We start from the raw sequence: 21,110 nt of genomic DNA, 5'->3' as shown, positions 1-21,110 counted from the left end.
AAGAGTAACTGAAATTAGTGTGGATGTTGATTTTATCACGAAACCTTTGTTAAAATTAAGAGTCCCGTAACTGCCTTTATCTTTAACATTGAGTGGCCTCCCTGCGCGTCCTATTCTTAGACAGAAGTTTACCCAATCAGTGTATTTGAAAGGTTTTGGGGAAATTCCGTAACTTTGGGTGAATGAAATTTTTGAGAACGTTTCCCGTGGTGTTTCTGGGTTATTATAGGTGTTTAGAAAATCCATATATGCTTTCTATGTTCTCTTAAAGTTCCAGACAACCGTCACTCGGACAATCATGTCACAAAGAAAAGGACAATGACTCAATTGCAAAATAAATCGATTTGTTGTAGACAAACCTTTAATAAAAAGAAGATGCTAAAGAGATCGACATTGTGGACTTAAAACGGACCAAATAGTAACACTTTTAAAAACATTCTTATAATACAACGTTAAGACACCTCCACAGTGAACTCAGTATTTACAGCTTTGATCAGGTGTGGCTGTCAACATATGAAAGCATATCCTCCCTCCCAAGCGTTGTTACACTTCGTTCTTTGTGGGAATGGGGTTTACTATTATACTTTCAATACACTCGAACACGGTGTGAATATCTTGATCAGCATTGATGTGCTGCACAGACTCCTCATAATACTCCGCAATCTCCTCGACGTACGCCTGGTACTGAGCTATGCGTGAGTTGACCGCTGACTCTACGTCTTTCGGGCTCTGATAGGAGGTAAGAACACAATTTACTCCATGGCTGGCGTCAAAGGTGGGAAAGATAAAGAAAATCATTTGTTCTGATTCGCTTTCCGAGAGACCTTGCGATGGCTTATCTTGTTCGCAAAGAATTTTCATGCTTTGTCCACGTAGTCAACATGGCTGTAAATTTACTAAGATTTCCTTCCCCAGGACTGGAAACCTGGTCCATGACCACCAATATACGGCCAATATCGAGTCACACTTGGCACATGAATAATTAAACATACATACATGTACCGGGGGTGGATCCAGGAAGTTTATGTGTGTGTGTGCGCGCGTGTACGAGTGTGCGCGCGTGTGTGTATGAGTGTGCTGGGGGAGAGGGGAAAGGAGAGTGACCTTCTCCCTGGATTTGCCACTGTAAAATTTGAAGCACCGGTTAGTTTTCATGTCATCATCAGTACAGTGATAACATACTGAACGCTTACCGTGTGCAACCTCTGTTTTACTTCGTTTGTGCGAGGTGGGTTATAAATTAGGTGATATCTGAAGAGGAAAAGGAACAACACATTAGATTTTGCAGTAATTGTTGAATCTTTCCTTACTGAGTTTGTGTCGGTGCCGAAAGCTACATCGTGCCTCCTTGTTTTGCGACAAGAAATGAACTTAATATTTCAAATTTCAATGGCTCCTCGGTTTCTGGGAAATTAACAGAGCTGAATGTTCTTCCTTAATTATCTTCCTTTGACCTACTAAGCTACAACAAAACGACAATAATAACAACTGAAAAAAAAACAGCAACCACAACAACAAAGACATTATTCACTGTTGCTGACTTCAGCTCGGGTTGAACGAAACGTCAGTTACTACAACCGACAACAGTCCTTTTCAGGACTAGTATCCGCCGGACAATCAAACTACACCATCAACACTTTATTTTGCTGGATTGCAGAAATACAACCAGACTGTATTCTCCCTTCTGGCCTAAGAAATTAAACTAAAGGGTAAACAAAAAAGCAACAACAACGACGACGACGACAAGGAAACGACACTGAGCAGCACAAATATGAAAAGGAATTAAATAATGCTACAATTCTTGTGCCTTTTTGACCCAAAGGACAAAGTGAAATAGCATTATGGGATAACACCCACCTTTCACCAGTGACTGGATCTACACTGCGCAGAGTCAATCTTTCAAGTATCGTGTCCGTTGGAACGTCCATAAATATCACCCTTAAATATCAAAAAGGGCGCGGTAAGAAATACAGCACTTTTTCCAACAAAATTTGAAACTACTCCAGAATCAAAGGGTAAGTTTCTAAATAAACTGTGATGTTGCGTCGATGGGAGTAACAAGTTAATTTTGATTTTATCAAATGTGTTGATAATGTAAAAAAGAATAAATTTCTTGAATGAAATGCGTTCATTGTTTTTTTCGCTACCACGTTCCCACCAACAGCGTAGCTCTATTTGAAGGTGTAGTCTGCATTACGTACCTCTATTTTCTGGATATAAACATACACACAACCCATAATTCCTCCACTCGCTCTCACGAAGGGCTAATGCTCGAAACGTCAGCTTTGAAAGTCTTTACGGTGGCCAAGTTATATTACCAAATCAGTTGATATGACCAAATTACTCCGGAATTGGTCAAGTTTTGCTTAAGTTCGCCACATGATTGGTGTGCCGTGAAAAATTACGCAACCAAGTGTACAACTAAAATGAGCCGAACTATAAAACAGCCCATAGAACTCACAATAACACGGTTTCCTGGTTTATTCCCCTTCAATCGAATTCAAGAAACACCGTTTTCGCTTTTTCCCACACGCACATGCTCACCACCTTATTTGGTAGCCCTAGCCCAGATTTGGTAGTGCTGCTCAACGTCACAAAACTGTGAAGGGTAGGGTTGGTAAATCTCTCGTACAAAACAGTTACGGCTATTACACTCGTGTTTTGCAGCGCTGAAAGCTGATTGATTGCTTTAACTTTGCGTTCTCATTGGAAACTCGCGATATTTCCTTTTTGTATATACTAAAACAGTGGATGGCGCTGAAGGCGCGCTCTGATTGGCTAGTCAAACTATGAAGATACTTTGCTATTTACCTCCGAGCAACTCGGGAAAAAATGGCGTCCCGGTTTGCATCCGTGACAAGCGAAGAAATCACTCAAATTAACGACAGTGATGTATATTATCTCACTGTTTTAGTATATACTAAAACAACTATTCACCTCAGTGTAGGTGGTTAGCGGTGGATATTTACCTCGCCGCTTCGCGGCTCGGTAAATACGCACCACTAACCACCTCCACTTCTGTGAATAGTTGTTAATTATCTGAATGGCTTCTGTGATTACTTTGGTTAGGTCTTATGACACTCAATCTAATTTAGAAACGTGCTCTATCCAACATCGACCCACTACAGTATGTCCTATCTTATCCTCTCGAACTTCCCAACTCCTCCTAGCTCCTCTTCCTCCTCCTCATAATAATAATAATAATAATAATAATAATAATAATAATAATAATAATAATAACAATAATAATAATAATAACAGATGTCTTGATGATGGTGAGTGGTACAAGTTTCTTGGAATACTTGAGAGTGTTAGGCAGGAGGATAAGTTCGTCCTGGAGTGTGCAGCAAGAGAGTATTAGACGATTGTCAGTTATTGAGCTAACCGCCTCCCGGTTAGCTCAATGGATAGAGCGCTGGACTGTTGTGCGGGAGGTCGAGGGTTCGAGTCCCGGCCGGACCAACACTCAGGGTCTTAAAATAATTGAGAAGAATATGCTACCTTTCTATAACATTAAAGTGCACCTAGACCCAAAAATTTTTTTTCGCTTAACGAAATAAGCGTATTTTTTGGAGTATTTCTGTGCAAACATTTTTTTATTTGCTCAAATCTTCAATTGCCTGTGCCCAGTCAAAATACGGAAAATCGGCCGCCATCTTGCCCCACGGCCGAGTTTAAAGAGGAATGGCTCTAGCAGGTAATGTGACGTCAAATCGAGAACACGAAAGTCTGCATTTCACACATTTTCGCTTGTTTGGGAAAGTTGTAGTCGATTTTGTCCGAAAATATGCCGACTAAGTGTGTTGTAGGAGGATGTAGCAACGTGCGAAATTTGCAAGAGGGTATCACGCTTCATACATTCCTCATACAACACACCTGGTCGGCATATTTCGGACAATATCGACCACAACCTTCCCAAACAAGTGAAAATGTGTGAAAAGCAGACTTTCGTGTTCTCGATTTGACGTCACATTATCCGCTAGAGCCATTCCTCTTTAAACTCGGTCGTGGGGCAAGATGGCGGCCGATTTTCCGTATTTTGACTAGGCACAGAAAATTTAAGATTTAAGCAAATTAAAAAATTTTTGCACAGAAATACTCCAAAAAATAAGCTTATTTCGTTAAGCGAAAAAAAATTTTTGGGTTTAGGTGCACTTTAAGAAATGGTTGGAAATTCTAGTCTTCTCGGATAGGGACGAATAAATGGAGGTCCCGTCTCCTGCAGGGTTAGGGGTAGGAGACGTTAATTTCCCACGCACGAGATTACTGTGTGATGGATGTCCTCCCCTGGCAAGTAATTCATGGCAGTCTCCATATAGACTCCCTGTTACCCATTCTCCCTGTGTACCCTGTGTACCCATGTGTACCCATGTGTACCCATGCGTACCCATGTGTACCCATGTGTACCCATGTGTACCCTGTGTACCCTGTGTACCAACCAACAAGCGCGAGTGGAATCATTGTTTTATTAAAAACGCCCCCAAGAAATTATTATTTTGTAAGAAGAAACTGGATTTTTTAGCTCCCTTTTGATTTTAAGCTGACGCGTACGCTTACCATATTTGTAAATCATGGTATATTGGCTGATATACCATAATGGCTAAGCCAATAAAAGTCTTGAATTGCATTATCCAATGATCCAGTTTTTAATAAATTCATGTATACCCAAGTATATTCATGTATACCCAAGTGTACCCTGTATACCATGTATACAGGAAACCTGGCAAACATCAGTTGGAATCAATTGAAGCTCTCTGGCCGAACACAATCCCGCTTTGTACGTTCACAAATGAATTATGAATAACTTATTATGATTTTATTAGCCCGGGGGGTAATCCCATATAAAATGGACTGGGATGCTCGTCTGGAATTTTGAGATAAACTCCTAAAGGAGGGAAATGTATGCGTGGCCCAACCGTTTTTGGGTACACAGGGTACACAGGGTACACAGGGTACACATGGGTACACATGGGTACACAGGGTACACATGGGTACACAAGGTACACAGGGTACACAGGGTACACTGGGTACACAGGGAGAATGGGTAACAGGGAGTCTATATGGAGACTGGGTAACAGGGAGTCTATATGGAGACTGCCATGAATTACTTGCCCCTCCCCTGGGGTGGGATGGGTGGGTAACAGGACCCCCGATGATACCAGTGTTTACTACACTGAAAAGGCTATCCTGTATAAATAAAAGATGTCTACTACTCTACTCTATTTGGACAGAGTCCAAATCAGAGTTAATAGATTTGGACAAGTCCCATGTCCGATTATAATCGGGTGGTAGCGTCAAATCAGTTTGCATTGCCTGTTCTTGGATATCTTATGTGGACACAACAGTGGCCGGTGATGGAACTTAAGCAGATCGATAAGCGCGCAAGATTGTTGTCGAGAGTGGGGGTAGACACCCATATAGTTCGAATGCATTGTTGTATATGCCAAGAAGTAAAGGAGGGCGGGGATTGCGCTCTGTTGAAATGGAGTACAAAGCCACAAAAATCAAGGGTGTAGTCAGACTCCATGGTGATGAAGATCGTGCACTGGGAATGGTACGGGAGTTTGAAGAGCAAGCGGCCAGAATGGGGCGTAGGTCCATTTTTAAAGAAGCGGCTAAGTGCGCGGAGGAGTTGGGGCTGGAGCTGGATTTGGAACACGAGCAAGGGATCAAGAAAGAGGTGCGGAGGTGCCAAATTCAGAAGTTGGAGGATGAGATCAGAAACCAACGATGGCAAGGGCGTCTAGTGACTACCAGGCTGGAGGATGAGAGTTTGAGTGCCGATGGGTGTTTCTGGTGGCTCACAGAGTGGAAGAACTGCCCATCACACACAATTGCTGGACTCGTCGAGCTATAGGCGGTTTCATGCTGACGTCATTGTTTACATTTTTGCTCATTTGCATACGGCTTTGCGTAAAGAAGGGAGCATGTTAGATACAAATTGACTTCAAGAAGTTAAAGAGCTAGAAAACCTTAGTACATGGTGAAATGTTTAGCTCTTTGGGTGTAATATTCAAGGAGAAATGGTCCATCAAAAACTGCAAAATTTCTGGGTGGCAAAAGCGCTAATGAGCTCACACATTCTATGTAAAATTTTGAGTTTTTAAACCCGTGTTACACAAAAAGTATTCAATGCATCAGGCTCGTATTCATTGGCCGAGTTAATCGTACTTTGACCTTTCGATATTCAAAACTGATTTATTTTTAGCTCCATCAGAAACTGAATTGCTTATGCTAATGAGGCAAATATTGTAAACAAGGATTCCCCTATACGAGCAGCTATTGCCAACGCGAGTATACACGAGTCAGAAGACCCACACAAGCGGGGAAGGCGAGGTGAGGTGCAGATTATGCGGCAAGGCTCCAGAGAGCGTGGCTCATATCTTGTCAGGATGCAGTGCGCTGGCCCAGAGCAAGTATCTCTCTAGATACGACGCGGCACTGAAGGTACTGTTTTACGAACTGTTGTATGATGAAGGAGTTATAGACGAGATACCACCCTGGTACTCACCCGACAAGCACAAGCCCGTGTATGAGTCAGAGAATGTTAAAGCTTATTGGGATGTCCCTATATATACTGATCAACAAGACGTCAGATGCAATAGGGTGGATGCACGCATTGTAAATCATATGTGCAAGGGAGTTGTGAGGCTGGAAATGAGCTGCCCGTGGGTTAACAATCGGACAAGAAAGGATGAAGAGAAGACACTGAAGTGCGGAACCCTTCGCTGGGAACTAAGGTAGCAGTTCCCAGGCTACGAGGTGAAGCAATATAACATCATATTGGATGCTCTCGGGGGGTGGTCGCGGGAGCTGGATGTCATGATGAGCGAGCTGGTGGGAGGCAGAAGCACAGACGTACTGCGAAAGATGCAGAGGGCAGTGCTCTAGGGCAAGCTGAATATTGCCCGGACTTTCAAGGAGGCAGTTTGAGTTCCTGTCAGAAGGAGGACCGTAGACACAACGGAAAAGCTTTTTAGGATTAGTTAATGTCCATTTATTTTTTACTCCATGGCTCGCAGGTTACGGTTTTCGCCCTGTGCTTCCTGATTAGAATGTAGCATTCAGTTGATTTCTCAGCGATAATAATTATAACAATAATGAGGTTTCCTATGGCGCCAAATCTTTGGCCAGACTGCATTAAGTAGTTTATAACTTTTTTTTTTTAATGAAATTTTTGCAGATGCCCCAAATATCAGAATCAAGGCCAGACCACAACACCAGGAGCTACGTTCCCCACTCTTTGCAATAAGTGCATGGGTTCTCCTCAGTTATTTTAAGACTCTGAGTGTTGGTTAATGGATTAATGGATAATTACTGAGGAATATGGCATTATGAGAAATATTGCAGCCAGCTGAGGCCGACGGCCTCAGCTGGCTGCAATATTTCTCAAAATGCCATGTGCCGAAGTAATTATCTATTATAATTATTGATCCCCATGAAATCCTATTGTTCTGTGTCTGTGTTGGATCTTCGATTTTAGTCGCACCTTTGTGTGATAATTGTGATGCTCATTGCTATCGTTCTTTGTTGTGATGAATATATCTTAGATTTTAATTGTGACGAGGGTTGTTATTGTAGCTCGTTGTTATAGTTGTTCAAAACAGTTCCAATGACAGAATTGATTCGTGCAAGGCGTGTAACACTGCTAATTTGCATACTTTATAAGCCAGAGAATTCAGTCATTTTACTCGGTGCGAACCTTCGTTTAGAAAGAGGATGGATTCGTCGGAAGACGAAGGATTATTTATTACATAGAGCTCTACGAAGGCAAATATTTCAGCAGAAATCGAAAATAATGTAGTGTAACGTTTGGACATTTCTGACAGTGCTTCAATTCTTCATCGACTTCTAAAGGCGGCGTTTCCATTTTCTTTTTTTAAATAGAGCAAAGATTTAGAACGCTAATTACAGCTTCAGAATGCGGGAAATTTGACAAAAGTTGGGTTTCAGACGCCAGCCGCCGGAAATGGGCGTGGGTTTTGAAAGTCTTTGAGGAGTGGAAGAAGCAATATTTTTAATAATTGTAACCTGCAGACTGCAATATTTTTAATATTGCAGCCTGCACACTGCAATATTTTTGATATTGCAGCATGCTTATTTAGCGCGTTTAATTATATTACCCCTGATAACTTCTCTGCTAACAAAAAGGACCACCTCCGTTTTCCTCATACAGTTGTTTTGTCATCTTAAACACGAAGGCGCGCTATAAAAGGAGCCTTAGGTCCCACTGGACCATTTGTCAATCAACCGTCGTGTGATGTAGAACTCTTAGAGACAAGTCAGCTTGAGCTACAGCTACTCCGAAGCAGTGAACAGCGGGCGCATTACTCAAAATTGTTTTATGTCTTCATCAAAATACAAGAATTTTTGAGATTTGTATTTCCTTTCTCAAATGGAAACTGTCTTTATTTGTGGTGGTAAATTTGAGATCGAAGTAGGTGTTTCGCACGTTACCTCATGCCACCATGCTGGTGGAAGTAAACAATAGATATCTCGTTAGCTACTTTTGTTCGTCTACCAGCATTTAAATTTAACCCGCACACGTCAACGGTGAGTGACAAATGAGCCTAGGTCTTCCCAGGGAAGACTCCCTTATATAGCGCGCCTTCGTGTTTAAAGACTACAATCGTTGATTTAATGCAGAGAGAGAACAATAGAATTTCACGGGGATCAGTAATTATTACGGTCTAGGGCTTGAACCTTCGACCTCCCGCATGGCAGTCCAGATCTCTACAACATGAGCTAACCTCCTATTCCACCTAATCTAACAAATCCGACCAATTCTTCCGGAACACCCAATACGATCACAACCTAACATCATACAAAGTTTCCGTGATGGTTGGTATTTTCATTACCTATTTGCTTCATATCCAGCCCTGGTCAGTGCCCTCGCCTGTTCTCTTGTCTTAGGAAAGCCGTGAATAACCCAGCCTTTAGTAACAGCATCCAACTGGGCCAGGCGATACTTGAGTAGTTGTAGAACCAAATCATCGGGTACTGTTAGAAAATCACACACACACACAAAAATAACGAAGTATGAACGCATCTAAAAGACATAACATGGCCGCACATGGTGACAGATTTCATTTCACAACCCTTTGACTGCTGAGTGATCAAGACAGAATTTCTCCTCACGATATTCCTCCGATATAAAGCAGAAAAGTAATGAGAATAAAGAAAAATATCAACCATGGGATTATCAGTTGATCCAATACCAAATTCTCTGCACCAACATCATAAGAATTGTATGGCAGATAGTAAGGAGAATTACTAAATGAGATCTTGGGAGTGAAGGGATAAAAGTGTTAATTAGGAGGAACCTGGGAGTAATACTCTTGCAGGGCTCGACAGTAACTTTTCAACTTACTAGCCTAGGGGCTAGTGACAACTTAGATGATTACAACAATTTCAGTTTGTTTACTAGCCAAACTGGCTAGCTAGTGGAAATCGAAAACCACTAGCCAAAACTGAATTTCTACTAGTCTGTGGCTAGTGGGCTACCCAGCTAGTGTCAAGCCCTTCTCTTGGTCGTTCAAACTTCAAAATTTATACTCTATCCTTTTTTTTTCCTGCAACTGCACGATTTGCTCGTTCCATGGGAAATATCATTCTGTTGGAAACAACCTTTACATGCTTGTTTAAGTGACAACGTTATAGCTTTGCACCTACCCAACATGTGCCGATCAGTATACGGCCGCACTGCGTCACCAACGTTAGAATCATCCACCAATGATTGTTTGATCAGCTCTGTGCAGGAAACTAACAGAGAAACAACATCACATGTATCTACCACTGTAACAAGCACACTAAACTCGAAGTTTTCACATCTACATACCTCTAAAATCATCAAACTTCTCCTTTCCTAATGTTCGAGTCCGCGAAAAAGGGGTAGAAAACAACCATGCAAAGCTTTATTAAATACGACTTGGCCAGGGATTACGCAATATTCATTCAGGGCTTCTCTTTTACCTACAGATACATCTCAAGCCAAAGGCAGTTCGGAATACGAGTCGTTTGGTAGAAAGATGTGTTTGTTGTTCTTCATAGTTCAAAGTATAAATGAAAGTTTAATCGTTTGTCTCCCGATACAGACGCACTATAAATTGAAGATCGCACGTTTTGACTCTAAAATGCTAGTCTTGGCCAGGTGATGAGGTCGAATGATCGCGCGTAATTATATGCAGCATGTTTGTTTACTTCTAAGAACACAATTTGGCACCCTGTCATGAGTACATTTCAGTCGCATAACTGACTAAATTGTTCATCGTTCTCTTACCGTTAACCAAGCCATATTTACTGGCCAACAGTTCCGCCTGGACACTCTTGCCACACCCGGTTGGGCCCAGGAGAATCAATCGCGGGGTATGAGGGGCATTATTTCGATGATTCATCTTTAGATAGGACAGCACTGAAAAAGCACAACAGGTAAATGTAACTCATTGGAGCAGTAGATATTCATAAAAAGGTTGGGCCAGCTGGCCATAACAAAAGGGTGGTCAAACAGACTCTTAGCGCTTATTTTGGGTACGAAGTTAAAATCAAATTAAATTCGTACACAAAAGGATGCATGGCTATAGAAAGGAAGTAAACTAAACATTACTCCAGACTTCTAAATAATAATTTGGTCAGATGGGTGTGCGTCTATCCCTCACTGAAAAAGAAAACCCCAAATGCTCAAATGTAAAAATGTTACATGTACAGCGTACTTGCTGTAATCTACCTGACCTCACAACTTTGTTGATATGTGATTGTGAAACAAAACTAAGAACATTGATTCAAGTCACTCCCCCACTTAAGCTACATCTACCACTAGAAGTCGAAAATAAATTTGATAAAGTATACCCTGTGAGAAGACGTCTGCTTTTGGTTGATCAACGTTTATGGACTTATGAATCTTTTCAAAGCACATCAAGATTCCGTCAATATGCCTAAAAAAAAAAGCAAGACCATGTGAAATAGAGTCCCTTTGACAAAAATTAATGACCTAACTGATCAAATGTTAACATGGCAATGAGCCAATGACAGCTGAAAGCAAGTACAGCTGTACTGTGATGCGACTGGCATCATACACGGAGAAATGTGAGGGACCAAGACACAGCTGATGGTCATTAGACATCTGATTAGCTAAGAAGGTGGAGTAACTTTGTTGGCAATTCACAGAGCAAAGTAAAGCAGTCCCAGATTACCCTCAAGACTGAATTGAAATTGGATTCACCACAAATTGGGAATTTTTCTGTTGAGTTACATGTACCACCTGTGTGCTTGCCTTTAAGAAGTATTTACCTGTGGTACTCCATCAGTCTCTGAATCATGACTTTCTCTGAGGATTTGGAGTCTGGTACAAGACGTTGCACAACTGCTGGGTCAGTAGGTGGGTCAAATGTTGAATGGTACACATCTGTTGAGAAAAAATTAAAAAAATTATTCTCAAAATGCATCTAAGACGTCTTAAAACAAAAATAATAAAAATAATAAAAATAATAAAAACAGAACAGGAAAACCTTTTGGTAAATTTATTTTGCTTTTGTCCAGCCGATACCCCTCCAATGTAATCTCTTTACAATATTAATATGTTATAGAGGTAAAGAAATGCAATATGTATGGAAGGCAGTAGGAAAAAATTGATTCCATAATAAATATGATGAAAGTGAAAAGGTTTATAGACAGTACAATGTATATTTAGAATAGCTGTAAGTACTCACCACCAGTCTCTGGATCAATTCTCTTGCCCATCACTCTTTCTATCAGGACTGTGTCTGGGGCCTCCAGGAGAACTATTACAGATAAATACCTTGATAATTAACTGGCACTACCAATAAATCACTTCAAATTTAGTTTTTTGTGCATAAATACAGAAAAATTATTATCAATGCTGTTTTACAACTGTTCTATCAACTTTTAATTAGTGTCCTAATTCATTTATCTTACTATTTGACCTTCCAATATTGACTGCTTTGTAAAAATCAAATCCATTTTACTTGGAATTATAAGCATGTATAAGCATAATTAAAACATGCCCTCCTTCTTCATGAAAGACCAGTATACAGTTAGTACCAACTTTTATTGTTATATGTACTTAGTGAATCTTTGACAGTGGTCGGTACTTACCAAAATGTCTTGGGTTGATTCCCTCTGCCTGAAGTGCTTGGGCCTACAAGTACATCAGAGAAATTTTGTTTAACTGAGAAAACTGTGTTTGAAATATATATTATGTATAATTGTTTCTTTATGAATTAATAACTTTTTAGTGACAGTGACAATTGATAAGGAAGACATCAAATCTATGCTTATTACACATAGAGACCTGTAAAGGTTATTATCAAATCTCTCAGCCACTTGGAGCTGTAATCATCACATTACATAAATCAATCTAAATACTGTAACAGAGCCTATTTAAACTATCAACAAACCTGCTCCCTTGTCTGTGGAAAGGCCTCTAGCAACCAACCCTGAGACACAGAAATATTATAAGTAGACTTGAGTTTAATTCATCCCTTTAACCCTTTCTGTTTCAGTACTGCCAAGATCTCATTAGTAAAATTAATTCTCCTCTCTATCTGTTATACAATTCCAATGATATTAATTAGGAGAATTTGGTATTGGATCAACTTATGATTCCACCAATTGATTCAATGTTCCATAGCTTTGATTTGGTTTGAGATTTAGTAAACAACAGAAATTTTTTTTTCTCCTAGTTAACATTTTCAAACAAAAATTAAGAGAAAAATCAAATCTTTGTTAAGACAAAAATGATGACTACCATTTACACATGTACCAACAGACCACGGTGACCATGATTGTAACTTTTATTCAATGATTCAACTTATACTCTGACTTATTAATTCATTGAGTACAAAATAAATACAACACCTTTAATTACCTTACTGATGCAATCTTCTTTCTGTAGTCTTTCTTTGATGAGACTGACCCAAATATGAGTAGGTACCATCTAAAATCAAAAAGTCATAAATGCTATGTTCTACTGACCTCTTATCTTAAGGAGAAAATCATTTTGGATAGCCCTGAATAAATCTAGAACTACTGTGCATATTAAACAATTTTCATTTGGACGTTTTGTTTATAAGGCTAGCATTATTGATAATGAATGATGATTTAGAGAAAATTACATTCTTACTGCCAGCAACTATATCCTCTTTGTGCAGCTGAGTTAACGGACCACAACATTACATATTAAAAATTAATGGAACTTATTAAAAGTTTCAGTTTAAAGGCTTAGAACATCTTTTTCACCTCTTATTAATTTTATAAAAATATTTTCTAATGACCAATTCAGTTAAAATCTTTACTAAATGAATTAATTTGACCCTCAGTCTTAACATTAACTAGCATTCAATTATAAAGTAGAAAGTTTGCATTTGAAAAACTACAGGTTTCCTATGTGTTAAACTAATTGATGTATTGTACACTAATTAACTGAAGTTGAAGCAAATTTGACCTTGTCTCCTAATAATTAATGCCTCTGATATTCTTCATCCTATGATAGTGCCAAAAGGCTGCAGTTTTAAAATGGCGTGTTTAAGCATCAATAGCCTTACTAAATACATTTGATGAACTTCGTATTGTTCTAAGTAATCAGTGCGTTGACATTTTAGCTATTAATGAAACTAAACTTGATGGCAGTATTTGTGATAATGAGGTAACAGTAGAGGGCTACAATATTGTCCGCCATGACAGATTAGCCAATGGCAGATCTGGCAGTGGCATTTGCTTTTATATTAGATCCAATAATAATTATTTTTTGCGGGAGGACCTGGCAATGGACCGTCTCAAAATACTGTCTATCGAAGTTCGCAAATTTAGTACTAAGCCATTCGTAATCATAACTTGGTATAGACCCCCTAACTCTTCAGTGGTTCTTTTCTCTCATCTTGATATACTTTTAAGGAAATTAGATACTGAAAATATCGAGCATTATCTCATGGGGGATATAAATTGCAACAAGTTCTTTCTGAGAATAATGCTAATGTTAATGCTCTTCTGAACATTTTGGATGTATATGGCCTAAAGCAACTGATCACTGAACCAACTTGAGTTACACCTTCTTCTAGTTCCCTTCTAGACTTAATTTTCACCAATCAGACGGATCTTGTCTCCTTTTCAGGTGTATCTCATGCTGGTATCAGTGATCACAGTTTGGTTTATGCCTCTCAGAAAGTTTCAATTCCTCCAGCTTCCAAGGGAATTAAACTGGTAAATTATAGACAGTTTAAACACTTTGAGAGTGTGAATTTTAGAGCTGACATATTGAGTCAACCCTGGGATATTCTCAAGGGAGTTTTTGAACCTAATGAAATGTGGCTAAAATGGAAGGCGCTATTTCTAAGGGTGTGTGATGCTCACGCTCCGTTAAAATCTAAATGTTTGTGCCCTTCCAAATCCTCTCGGATTACCACCAGGCTCAAAAAGAGAATGAATTATCGAGATCATTTAAAAAAGAAAGCTGTCATAAGTAACAGTCTGATCGATTGGAATTATTATCGGACATTAAAGAACCAAATTAACAAGGAAATTAAGACCGCAAAACAAAATTATTATATCAATGCTTTTGATAAGTTCTCTGGTGACACTCGGAAAACGTGGCAATTAAACTATTAATGAACTAACTTGTCGTAAATCAAACAGAAACAGTTATAAATGAAGTTGACTACTGTGGCCAAAAATCGGAGAGCTTGTTGGAAGCTGCGGAGATCTTCAATACATTTTTCTCGGAAATTGGTACAAATCTTAGTAAGGATGTTTTGAATATAATTATCAACAAAGTTGAAATGGTAAATTGGCCACCGTAACGATTATAATCGTTATGGTGGCCAATTACCATTTCAACTTTGTTGATATATCCAAATTATTTCGTTACCCCCACCGACGCAGCCCCAAACAGTTTCTTTCGAAACTATCAGCCTTTATTCATTAGTAAGGATGTTGCAGACGGGGGCCATTAGCTATTCCGAATTTCTAATCGAAACTGACAAGCTGTTTTCCTTTTGTGAAACCACCCCTGCACATGTTTATTCGCTTTTATTGAAACTTTCCAGATCTAAAGCAACTGGCCCCGATAATATCCCCGCCAAACTCCTGAAGGAATGCCCCGATTTAATCTGTAAGTCGCTATCATTGATATTTAATCAATCATTTAAAACAGGTGTATTTCTGAATGATTGGAAAAATGCTAGAGTCTCCCCTCTCTACAAAAATTCAGGCAAGCGCAATGATCCATCCAATTATCGCCCCATTTCAGTAATTCCTGTGGTAGCAAAAGTTTTTGAGCAGATAATCTATGATCAACTGTACGTCCATCTTACAAAGTATAATCTTCTTTCCAAACATCAGTCCGGTTTCAGTTCATTACACTCAATGGTTACAGCTCTACTCGAGGCAACTGATAGCTGGGCTCTTAATATAGACCATGGATTGATCAATGCTGTTGCCTTCTTAGATTTAAAGAAGGCATTTGATACAGTCAATCATGAGATTCTTTTATCTAAGCTTTGTTCATACGGAATTTGTGGACTAGCTTTGCGTTTGTTTCACTCCTATTTAGTTGACCGCACACAGATCTGCCAACTCGATTGTTCTAAATCGACGCCAAAGTTCCTTAATTGCAGTGTGCCTCAAGGCACGATTCTGGGCCCGCTTTTATTCTCACTCTATACTAACGATTTACCTCGGTGCCTTAATTTTTCTCATCATTGAATGTATGCTGACAATACCAGCATTACTTACGCTGGCAAAGATTTAAATGAAATTGATGATTATCTTAACAAAGATTTGAAATCTCTTAATACCTGGTTGTCTTCTAATAAACTCACATTGAACCTGACTAAGACCGAATTCTTAATATTAACTTCAAGGCAAAGGCGAGCTTACTTGTCAGACAATCCGTCTCTTACCATTAATAATTTTCCCATTGAGCAGGTGTTGTCAACAAAGTCTCTTGGTGTATCTATTGATGAAAACTTAAGCTGGAATACCCATATTGAAACTGTTTGTAAGAAAATTTCTTCTGATCAGCTTTGGGCTTAATTAAGCACATTAGAGATTTTGTACCATTCTGTACTCTTTTGAACATCTTCAATGGTTTGGTAAAGCCCCAGTTTGACTGCTGTAGCTTAGTATGGGTTTGCTGTAGTACAAGTCTGGCCGAAAAACTTCAGAAGCTGCAGAACCGTGCGGCTCGTATATTGTTGTCCGCCCCTTATGATTCTAGCGCTCGAGACCTGTTCCATAGACTTCATTGGAAAAACCTAAGGAATCAGAGGCTTTTTGCCAAAGCTATTATGATGTTCAAAATTCTAAATGGACAGACACCTGATTATTTATCAAATAAATTCATCTTTCGTAATGATACTACTAGTTACAGATCTATTGTAAAATAGTGAAATGAGGCTGGCTCTTCCGCAAACTCGTACCAATTATGTTCGTAAAAGTTTCTCTTATAGCGGTGCTGCATTGTGGCATAGCCTTCTGACTGATATTAGAGTATCTAACACATTAGGTGAGTTTAAGACGAAGCTAAGTAACTTCAGTTTTGAGTGAACTAATGACACAGCATCCCTGAAAAGCAGTACTTTTATTTTCATTTATTTTCATTCTAATAAGAGGTTAGTTCAGTTCATTTAATAGATTAGGCTTAAATTAATCTTTGTATATATTTTATAATGATTATATAGTTTTAAGTTTTACATTTGTAGGTATATTGCTTGTATACGACTGAGTGGAATTTACTGTGTATAAATACAGTGATCCATCTATCTATCTAAATCACTTTGTTGTGTGACAGAAAAAGACTGTACTCAAACCAAGTGGCCCACTCAGATGGAACTTATCCCTGTTTCTTTAGCATGAAGCAACTGGGAGTATTACTACTCCCCCCTGGACGGGATGTTAGTTCATTGCAAGGTTACCCCCACCCCCCCCACATTACTGAATTTCATAACAGTTACCCGGTACCCATTAAACTCCTGGGGGGGAGAGAGGCACTGTGAGAGTAAAGTGTCTTGCCCAGGAACACGACACATTGACCTAACCAGGTTTCAACCCCAGATCTCTCTCCCTGGAGCCCATTGCACTGAACATTTAAGGCCACTACATGTGACAGTTAAGTTATCCATAACTAATCTGAGCTCATAGATCTCCTAAATCTCCTAAAGTAAAAGAGTGAAGGTAACATTTAAATTAATTGTAAAGTATCACCAACAATACCTCTTTTGCTGATATGTACTCCTGAGCCTTAAAATAAAAGAGACAAATCAATATTAGTCATTTACAAAATCTACCTTGTTAGGACTAAAATATTTCAAACTTTTAATAAAGTTTTAGTCATTTAACACTGTTCAGAATAAATCATTTGTTCTACATGATGATTTCAGGACCTAAAATAACTTTTTATTTTAATTTCCACAAGACAAATAATCCCTTCAAGAATGAAGAAAATGATGAGTTCAGAAACTGTAAGATTTTAGAGTCTTTTGAAACAGTCAGATTAAGTAGTTAAAATACAAATGTAGGGTTAATGAGCCTGTTACACCCTTGAACTGGAGTAATTGCCTTGTGCAACCAATTTGTAATTTCTGGCAGCAAGAGCCAGATCTTTATTGCTGTGAGCTATGGTAACATCCCTTAACAAAAGTTATATGTCTCAGTAAACTGACCTAAAATTTCATGTAAAATCAAAGTAAAGCTGTAAGCTGGTTGGATGCAAAATAGGGTATGATTCAAATACCTTCTTTGATGATTTTGAATCTGATACTGCCAAGAGGTTCTCTAGTGTGATATGCACACAGTCGAAATGTTCGGCTGCCATCACAGACTAAACAGGAAAAAAGCTCAGAAATCAATCAACTACATATAACTAAAAAAAAAATAAAGTTAAAAGTGATCACAAAAACAAATCACAACAAAGGTACAATGTAAGAAAATTTTACAAGGGGCCAGTGAGATCTCAAAGTTATCTAATGCAATTTACATGTATTTCAAAAGTGGACAAAGGTGTTTGAACGAGTCTAAATTTTTTTAAGTTTTGTGTCTGTTTGTTTATAACCCTTGAAATCCCATCTAGGTGATTAACAAGTAACTTCTCCCTGTACTATTCATGAATACGGAATCTAGCAAAAAAGGTAGCGAGAATAATCAAACTTGTCAGGTCACTGTGGAAGGTGTTATCTTGATCTAACTCCAAATTCTTGTAACTAATTTACAATGAAATGTGTAGCAGCTATAAAGAGGAGAGTTAACAATAAAGGTTCAAAGATGAATGCAAGTGTTCAAGACCAACCACAGAGCCAAAAAAGCTAAGCCAATGCAATTCTGTGTTACTTTTGACATTTGATTAAAATTTCCCTTATCTTAGATTAATCAAAATTCATTTTTTTTTCTGTGACTCACTCCATGGGACATCATCATTTCCCAATCCTTTTCTTTTCTGTGACTGTAAACTGACTCTATTTTATACACCTATAGGGTACCCTAAGCCTATAGTTTCTACTTTGTATGAGTAGAGACTAACCATTGTTCTCTTTCCTGCTGCTGGAGGTCCATGAATAATGATCTGTGGAACTATAATCATGAAACAATAATCCTGAATAATGATCTGTGGAGCTATAATCATGAAACAATAATCCTGAATCCGTGGAGCTAAAATCATGAAACCATAATCTTGAGTGCAAAAGTGGTATGATAAAATTAATAATTAAACTAACATTATGCAGAAACAGCTACATGTATTTCATTTTCACTTAATATGCTGTTTCATCCTTTTTCCCACTCCATGAAAATTCATTGGGAATCTTAGGAATACAATTATTGGGTTTCAAATCCTACTTACATTTTAAAGGCAAGTTGTTTTGGTAGTGAGCTTTAAATTGAAAGAACATTAATAGGGACAACACAGTTTGAACTAAAATAGTTCTACTGTTCTTTAAACTACAGCAGTGGCAGATCCAGGGGGAGGGTTCGGGGGGTCTGGACCCCCCTATCAGACCTGACGCCTACAAATTTTAGACAGGATCGTATATCACTTTTTATCTGACTGAATTTTTTGACGAATCCAAGTAAACGGTGAGCGGCCAAGGAATTATATCGTGCAACCGCCACTGGTGGGAGGGGGTGTGGGGGGTGTGAGGGAGAAGTAATTTGCCTCAAAAGAGTCCAACAGTCCTTTCTGAACCAAAGTTTGGACCCCCCAAATCAAAATTCCTGGATCCGCCTCTGTACAGGGCAAGTTCTAACCTTCACTCTCTTGTTCGAGAAGACCTATCATATAAGTCAGTGGGTCTGCAGGCTGCTCTATTATCAGTTTTGTCAGTAGGGACTATGGATACAAAACAAAATAACTTTCAATGTATTTCTAATTCATATTTTTTTCCTTATTGCCTAACCTGATGGAAAATATATTAAATGTGTACTTAACCCTTTCACTTCCAAGATCTCATTTATTTAGTAATTCTCCTTTCTATCTGCCACATAACTCTTATGAAATTGGTTTGGAGAATTTGGTATTGGATCAACTTAATATTCCCCTTTTATCAGTAAGTATCTTTCTCTTTCTTCCCTTCCCATCCCTTGTCTGCTTGATGTTGTATTGATATTGTAATAAGATATACTGTCTAGGTCACTCAGGGCTTAATACTAACCTTTCAACATACTAACCAAGTAGCTGGTGACAAGTTAGATGTTACCAAAAATTTCAGTTTATTTACTATCCAAACGTGCTGGTGGAAATTGAAAACCACTAGTCAAAACTGAATTTTCTACTAGTCTGTGGTTAGTTGGCTTACCGCTAGAGTCCAGCCCTGTCACTCCTGGGAGTTAAAGGGTTAAGATTTTTTATAGAAGAGCTAATTAAGCTATCAGCTGGGCTAGCTTCACAAGCTCAGAGAAGTTCTGTGAAGCTGGGCTAGCTTCACAAGCTCAGAGATGTTCTGTGGAGCTGGGCTAGCTTCACAAACTCAGAGATGGTCTGTGAAGCTGGACTAGCTTTATAAGCTCAGAGATGTTCTGTGACTTAAAAGTAATTACATTGTATGGCCCAGTAAGCAGAAACTCTGAAATTTATGTTTGACAATGTAGCTGCAAAGTTGCAGGTCAGAGTAATTATCTTACAAATGCACCAAGGACTCAGCAAACCTTAACACAACCTGATGTACTGTATCTGTTCTCAAAGAAAGAGACAGAGGTAATTTAGTCTCATTTGCAATTTCCATTGATGTTTGGGTCTGCCTCATGACACACCTACTGTAGAAAAGCATGCCACATAGACCACTTTCATAAATGGCTGCCGGATTAGTATTCTTTTCATTAAATTTAAATTAGCCCTACTGACCTCGTTCTCCAGTACAAAATTCAAAAGAATACATTATCTCAAGCCAGGCCAGAAGGGCTAATTTAAATTTAAACAAAAGAATATTTATAGGGCAGCTATTTATGAAAGTGGTCTATGCAGACCAGCCCAACTAACAGCTACCAAGGATAGGAGACTTGATCTTGAGTGCAATATGAAAACTGTTCAGACAGGTTAACACATTGACCAAAATAATTTAAGTTTCATTTTTAAAATTTCCCACTGTCTCAACGTTAAAAATGTCATTGTGAATGGTAAAGAGAAGTCAAAACGTAAATGTTGGTGAATATACAGAATCATGTTTTATATTAATTATGCCTATTGAAAATCTTGGGCATAATACTTTGAGCAGTTTTATTTGGAACAAACAGCTAGTGGCTTATCGAGAATTCAGCCTCTGATATTGGCAACAGATTATCTACTGCTTTGTTCAATGAGATCCCAGTTACTTGGGAATTTCAGCAACTAGATATAACTGAAATTAGTCTCAGAATACCGATCCAGATGTTTTTTAGCTCAAATCTGAGGCATTATTTGCCTATAAGAATGACAATAGAGTACAAATCTTCGACACAGTCACGACCTCCTACCAATATCTCACCTCATAAATCTGAAAAATATTATGTTTTTCCGCATAATTTGAGAATTCAGGTGGAATCAACAATGGTTTCTTCGTTGCATCCATCTTGAATTTTCCCTCGTCAGTTGCTACGATAAACAAGACGAGCCTACAGTTCCTCGCACCAGCAGC

At 38.7% G+C, this 21,110-nt stretch overlaps 1 protein-coding gene across 1 annotated transcript; it reads right to left on the bottom strand.

Moving 5' to 3' along the window:
• Positions 1-339: 339 nt before the first annotated feature.
• LOC111323707 (adenylate kinase 8) lies at positions 340-21,110 on the bottom strand. The gene is made up of 17 exons (XM_022927122.2): positions 20,961-21,110; positions 19,249-19,330; positions 18,527-18,576; positions 17,744-17,830; positions 17,224-17,250; positions 12,884-12,952; positions 12,414-12,452; positions 12,112-12,154; positions 11,706-11,777; positions 11,287-11,401; positions 10,846-10,931; positions 10,280-10,411; positions 9,673-9,762; positions 8,859-9,000; positions 1,858-1,938; positions 1,194-1,251; positions 340-729 (listed from the first exon to the last, which is right to left on the bottom strand). The coding sequence occupies exons 1-17, from the start codon at positions 21,042-21,044 to the stop codon at positions 544-546; spliced, it is 1,443 nt and encodes a 480-aa protein (XP_022782857.1). The 5' UTR covers positions 21,045-21,110; the 3' UTR covers positions 340-543.

This window comes from Stylophora pistillata, chromosome 4, assembly GCF_964205215.1.
Source record: "Stylophora pistillata chromosome 4, jaStyPist1.2, whole genome shotgun sequence".
Classification (NCBI taxonomy): Eukaryota; Metazoa; Cnidaria; class Anthozoa; order Scleractinia; family Pocilloporidae; genus Stylophora; species Stylophora pistillata.
Note: the sequence above shows the minus strand (reverse complement) of the source record. Positions and strands in the feature narration are given on the sequence as shown.

What these genes read in the sequence shown, in the direction of transcription:
- LOC111323707 (XM_022927122.2), bottom strand. Translation starts at nt 21,044, where the DNA reads ATGGATGCAACGAAGAAACCATTGTTGATTCCACCTGAATTCTCAAAT. An exon ending in ATTCAAAATCATCAAAGAAG is followed by an intron (nt 17,251 to 17,743) that starts GTATTTGAATCA and finishes TTTTATTTTAAG; the next exon opens with GCTCAGGAGTACATATCAGC. An exon ending in AGCAGACGTCTTCTCACAGG is followed by an intron (nt 10,412 to 10,845) that starts GTATACTTTATC and finishes GTGCTTTTTCAG; the next exon opens with TGCTGTCCTATCTAAAGATG.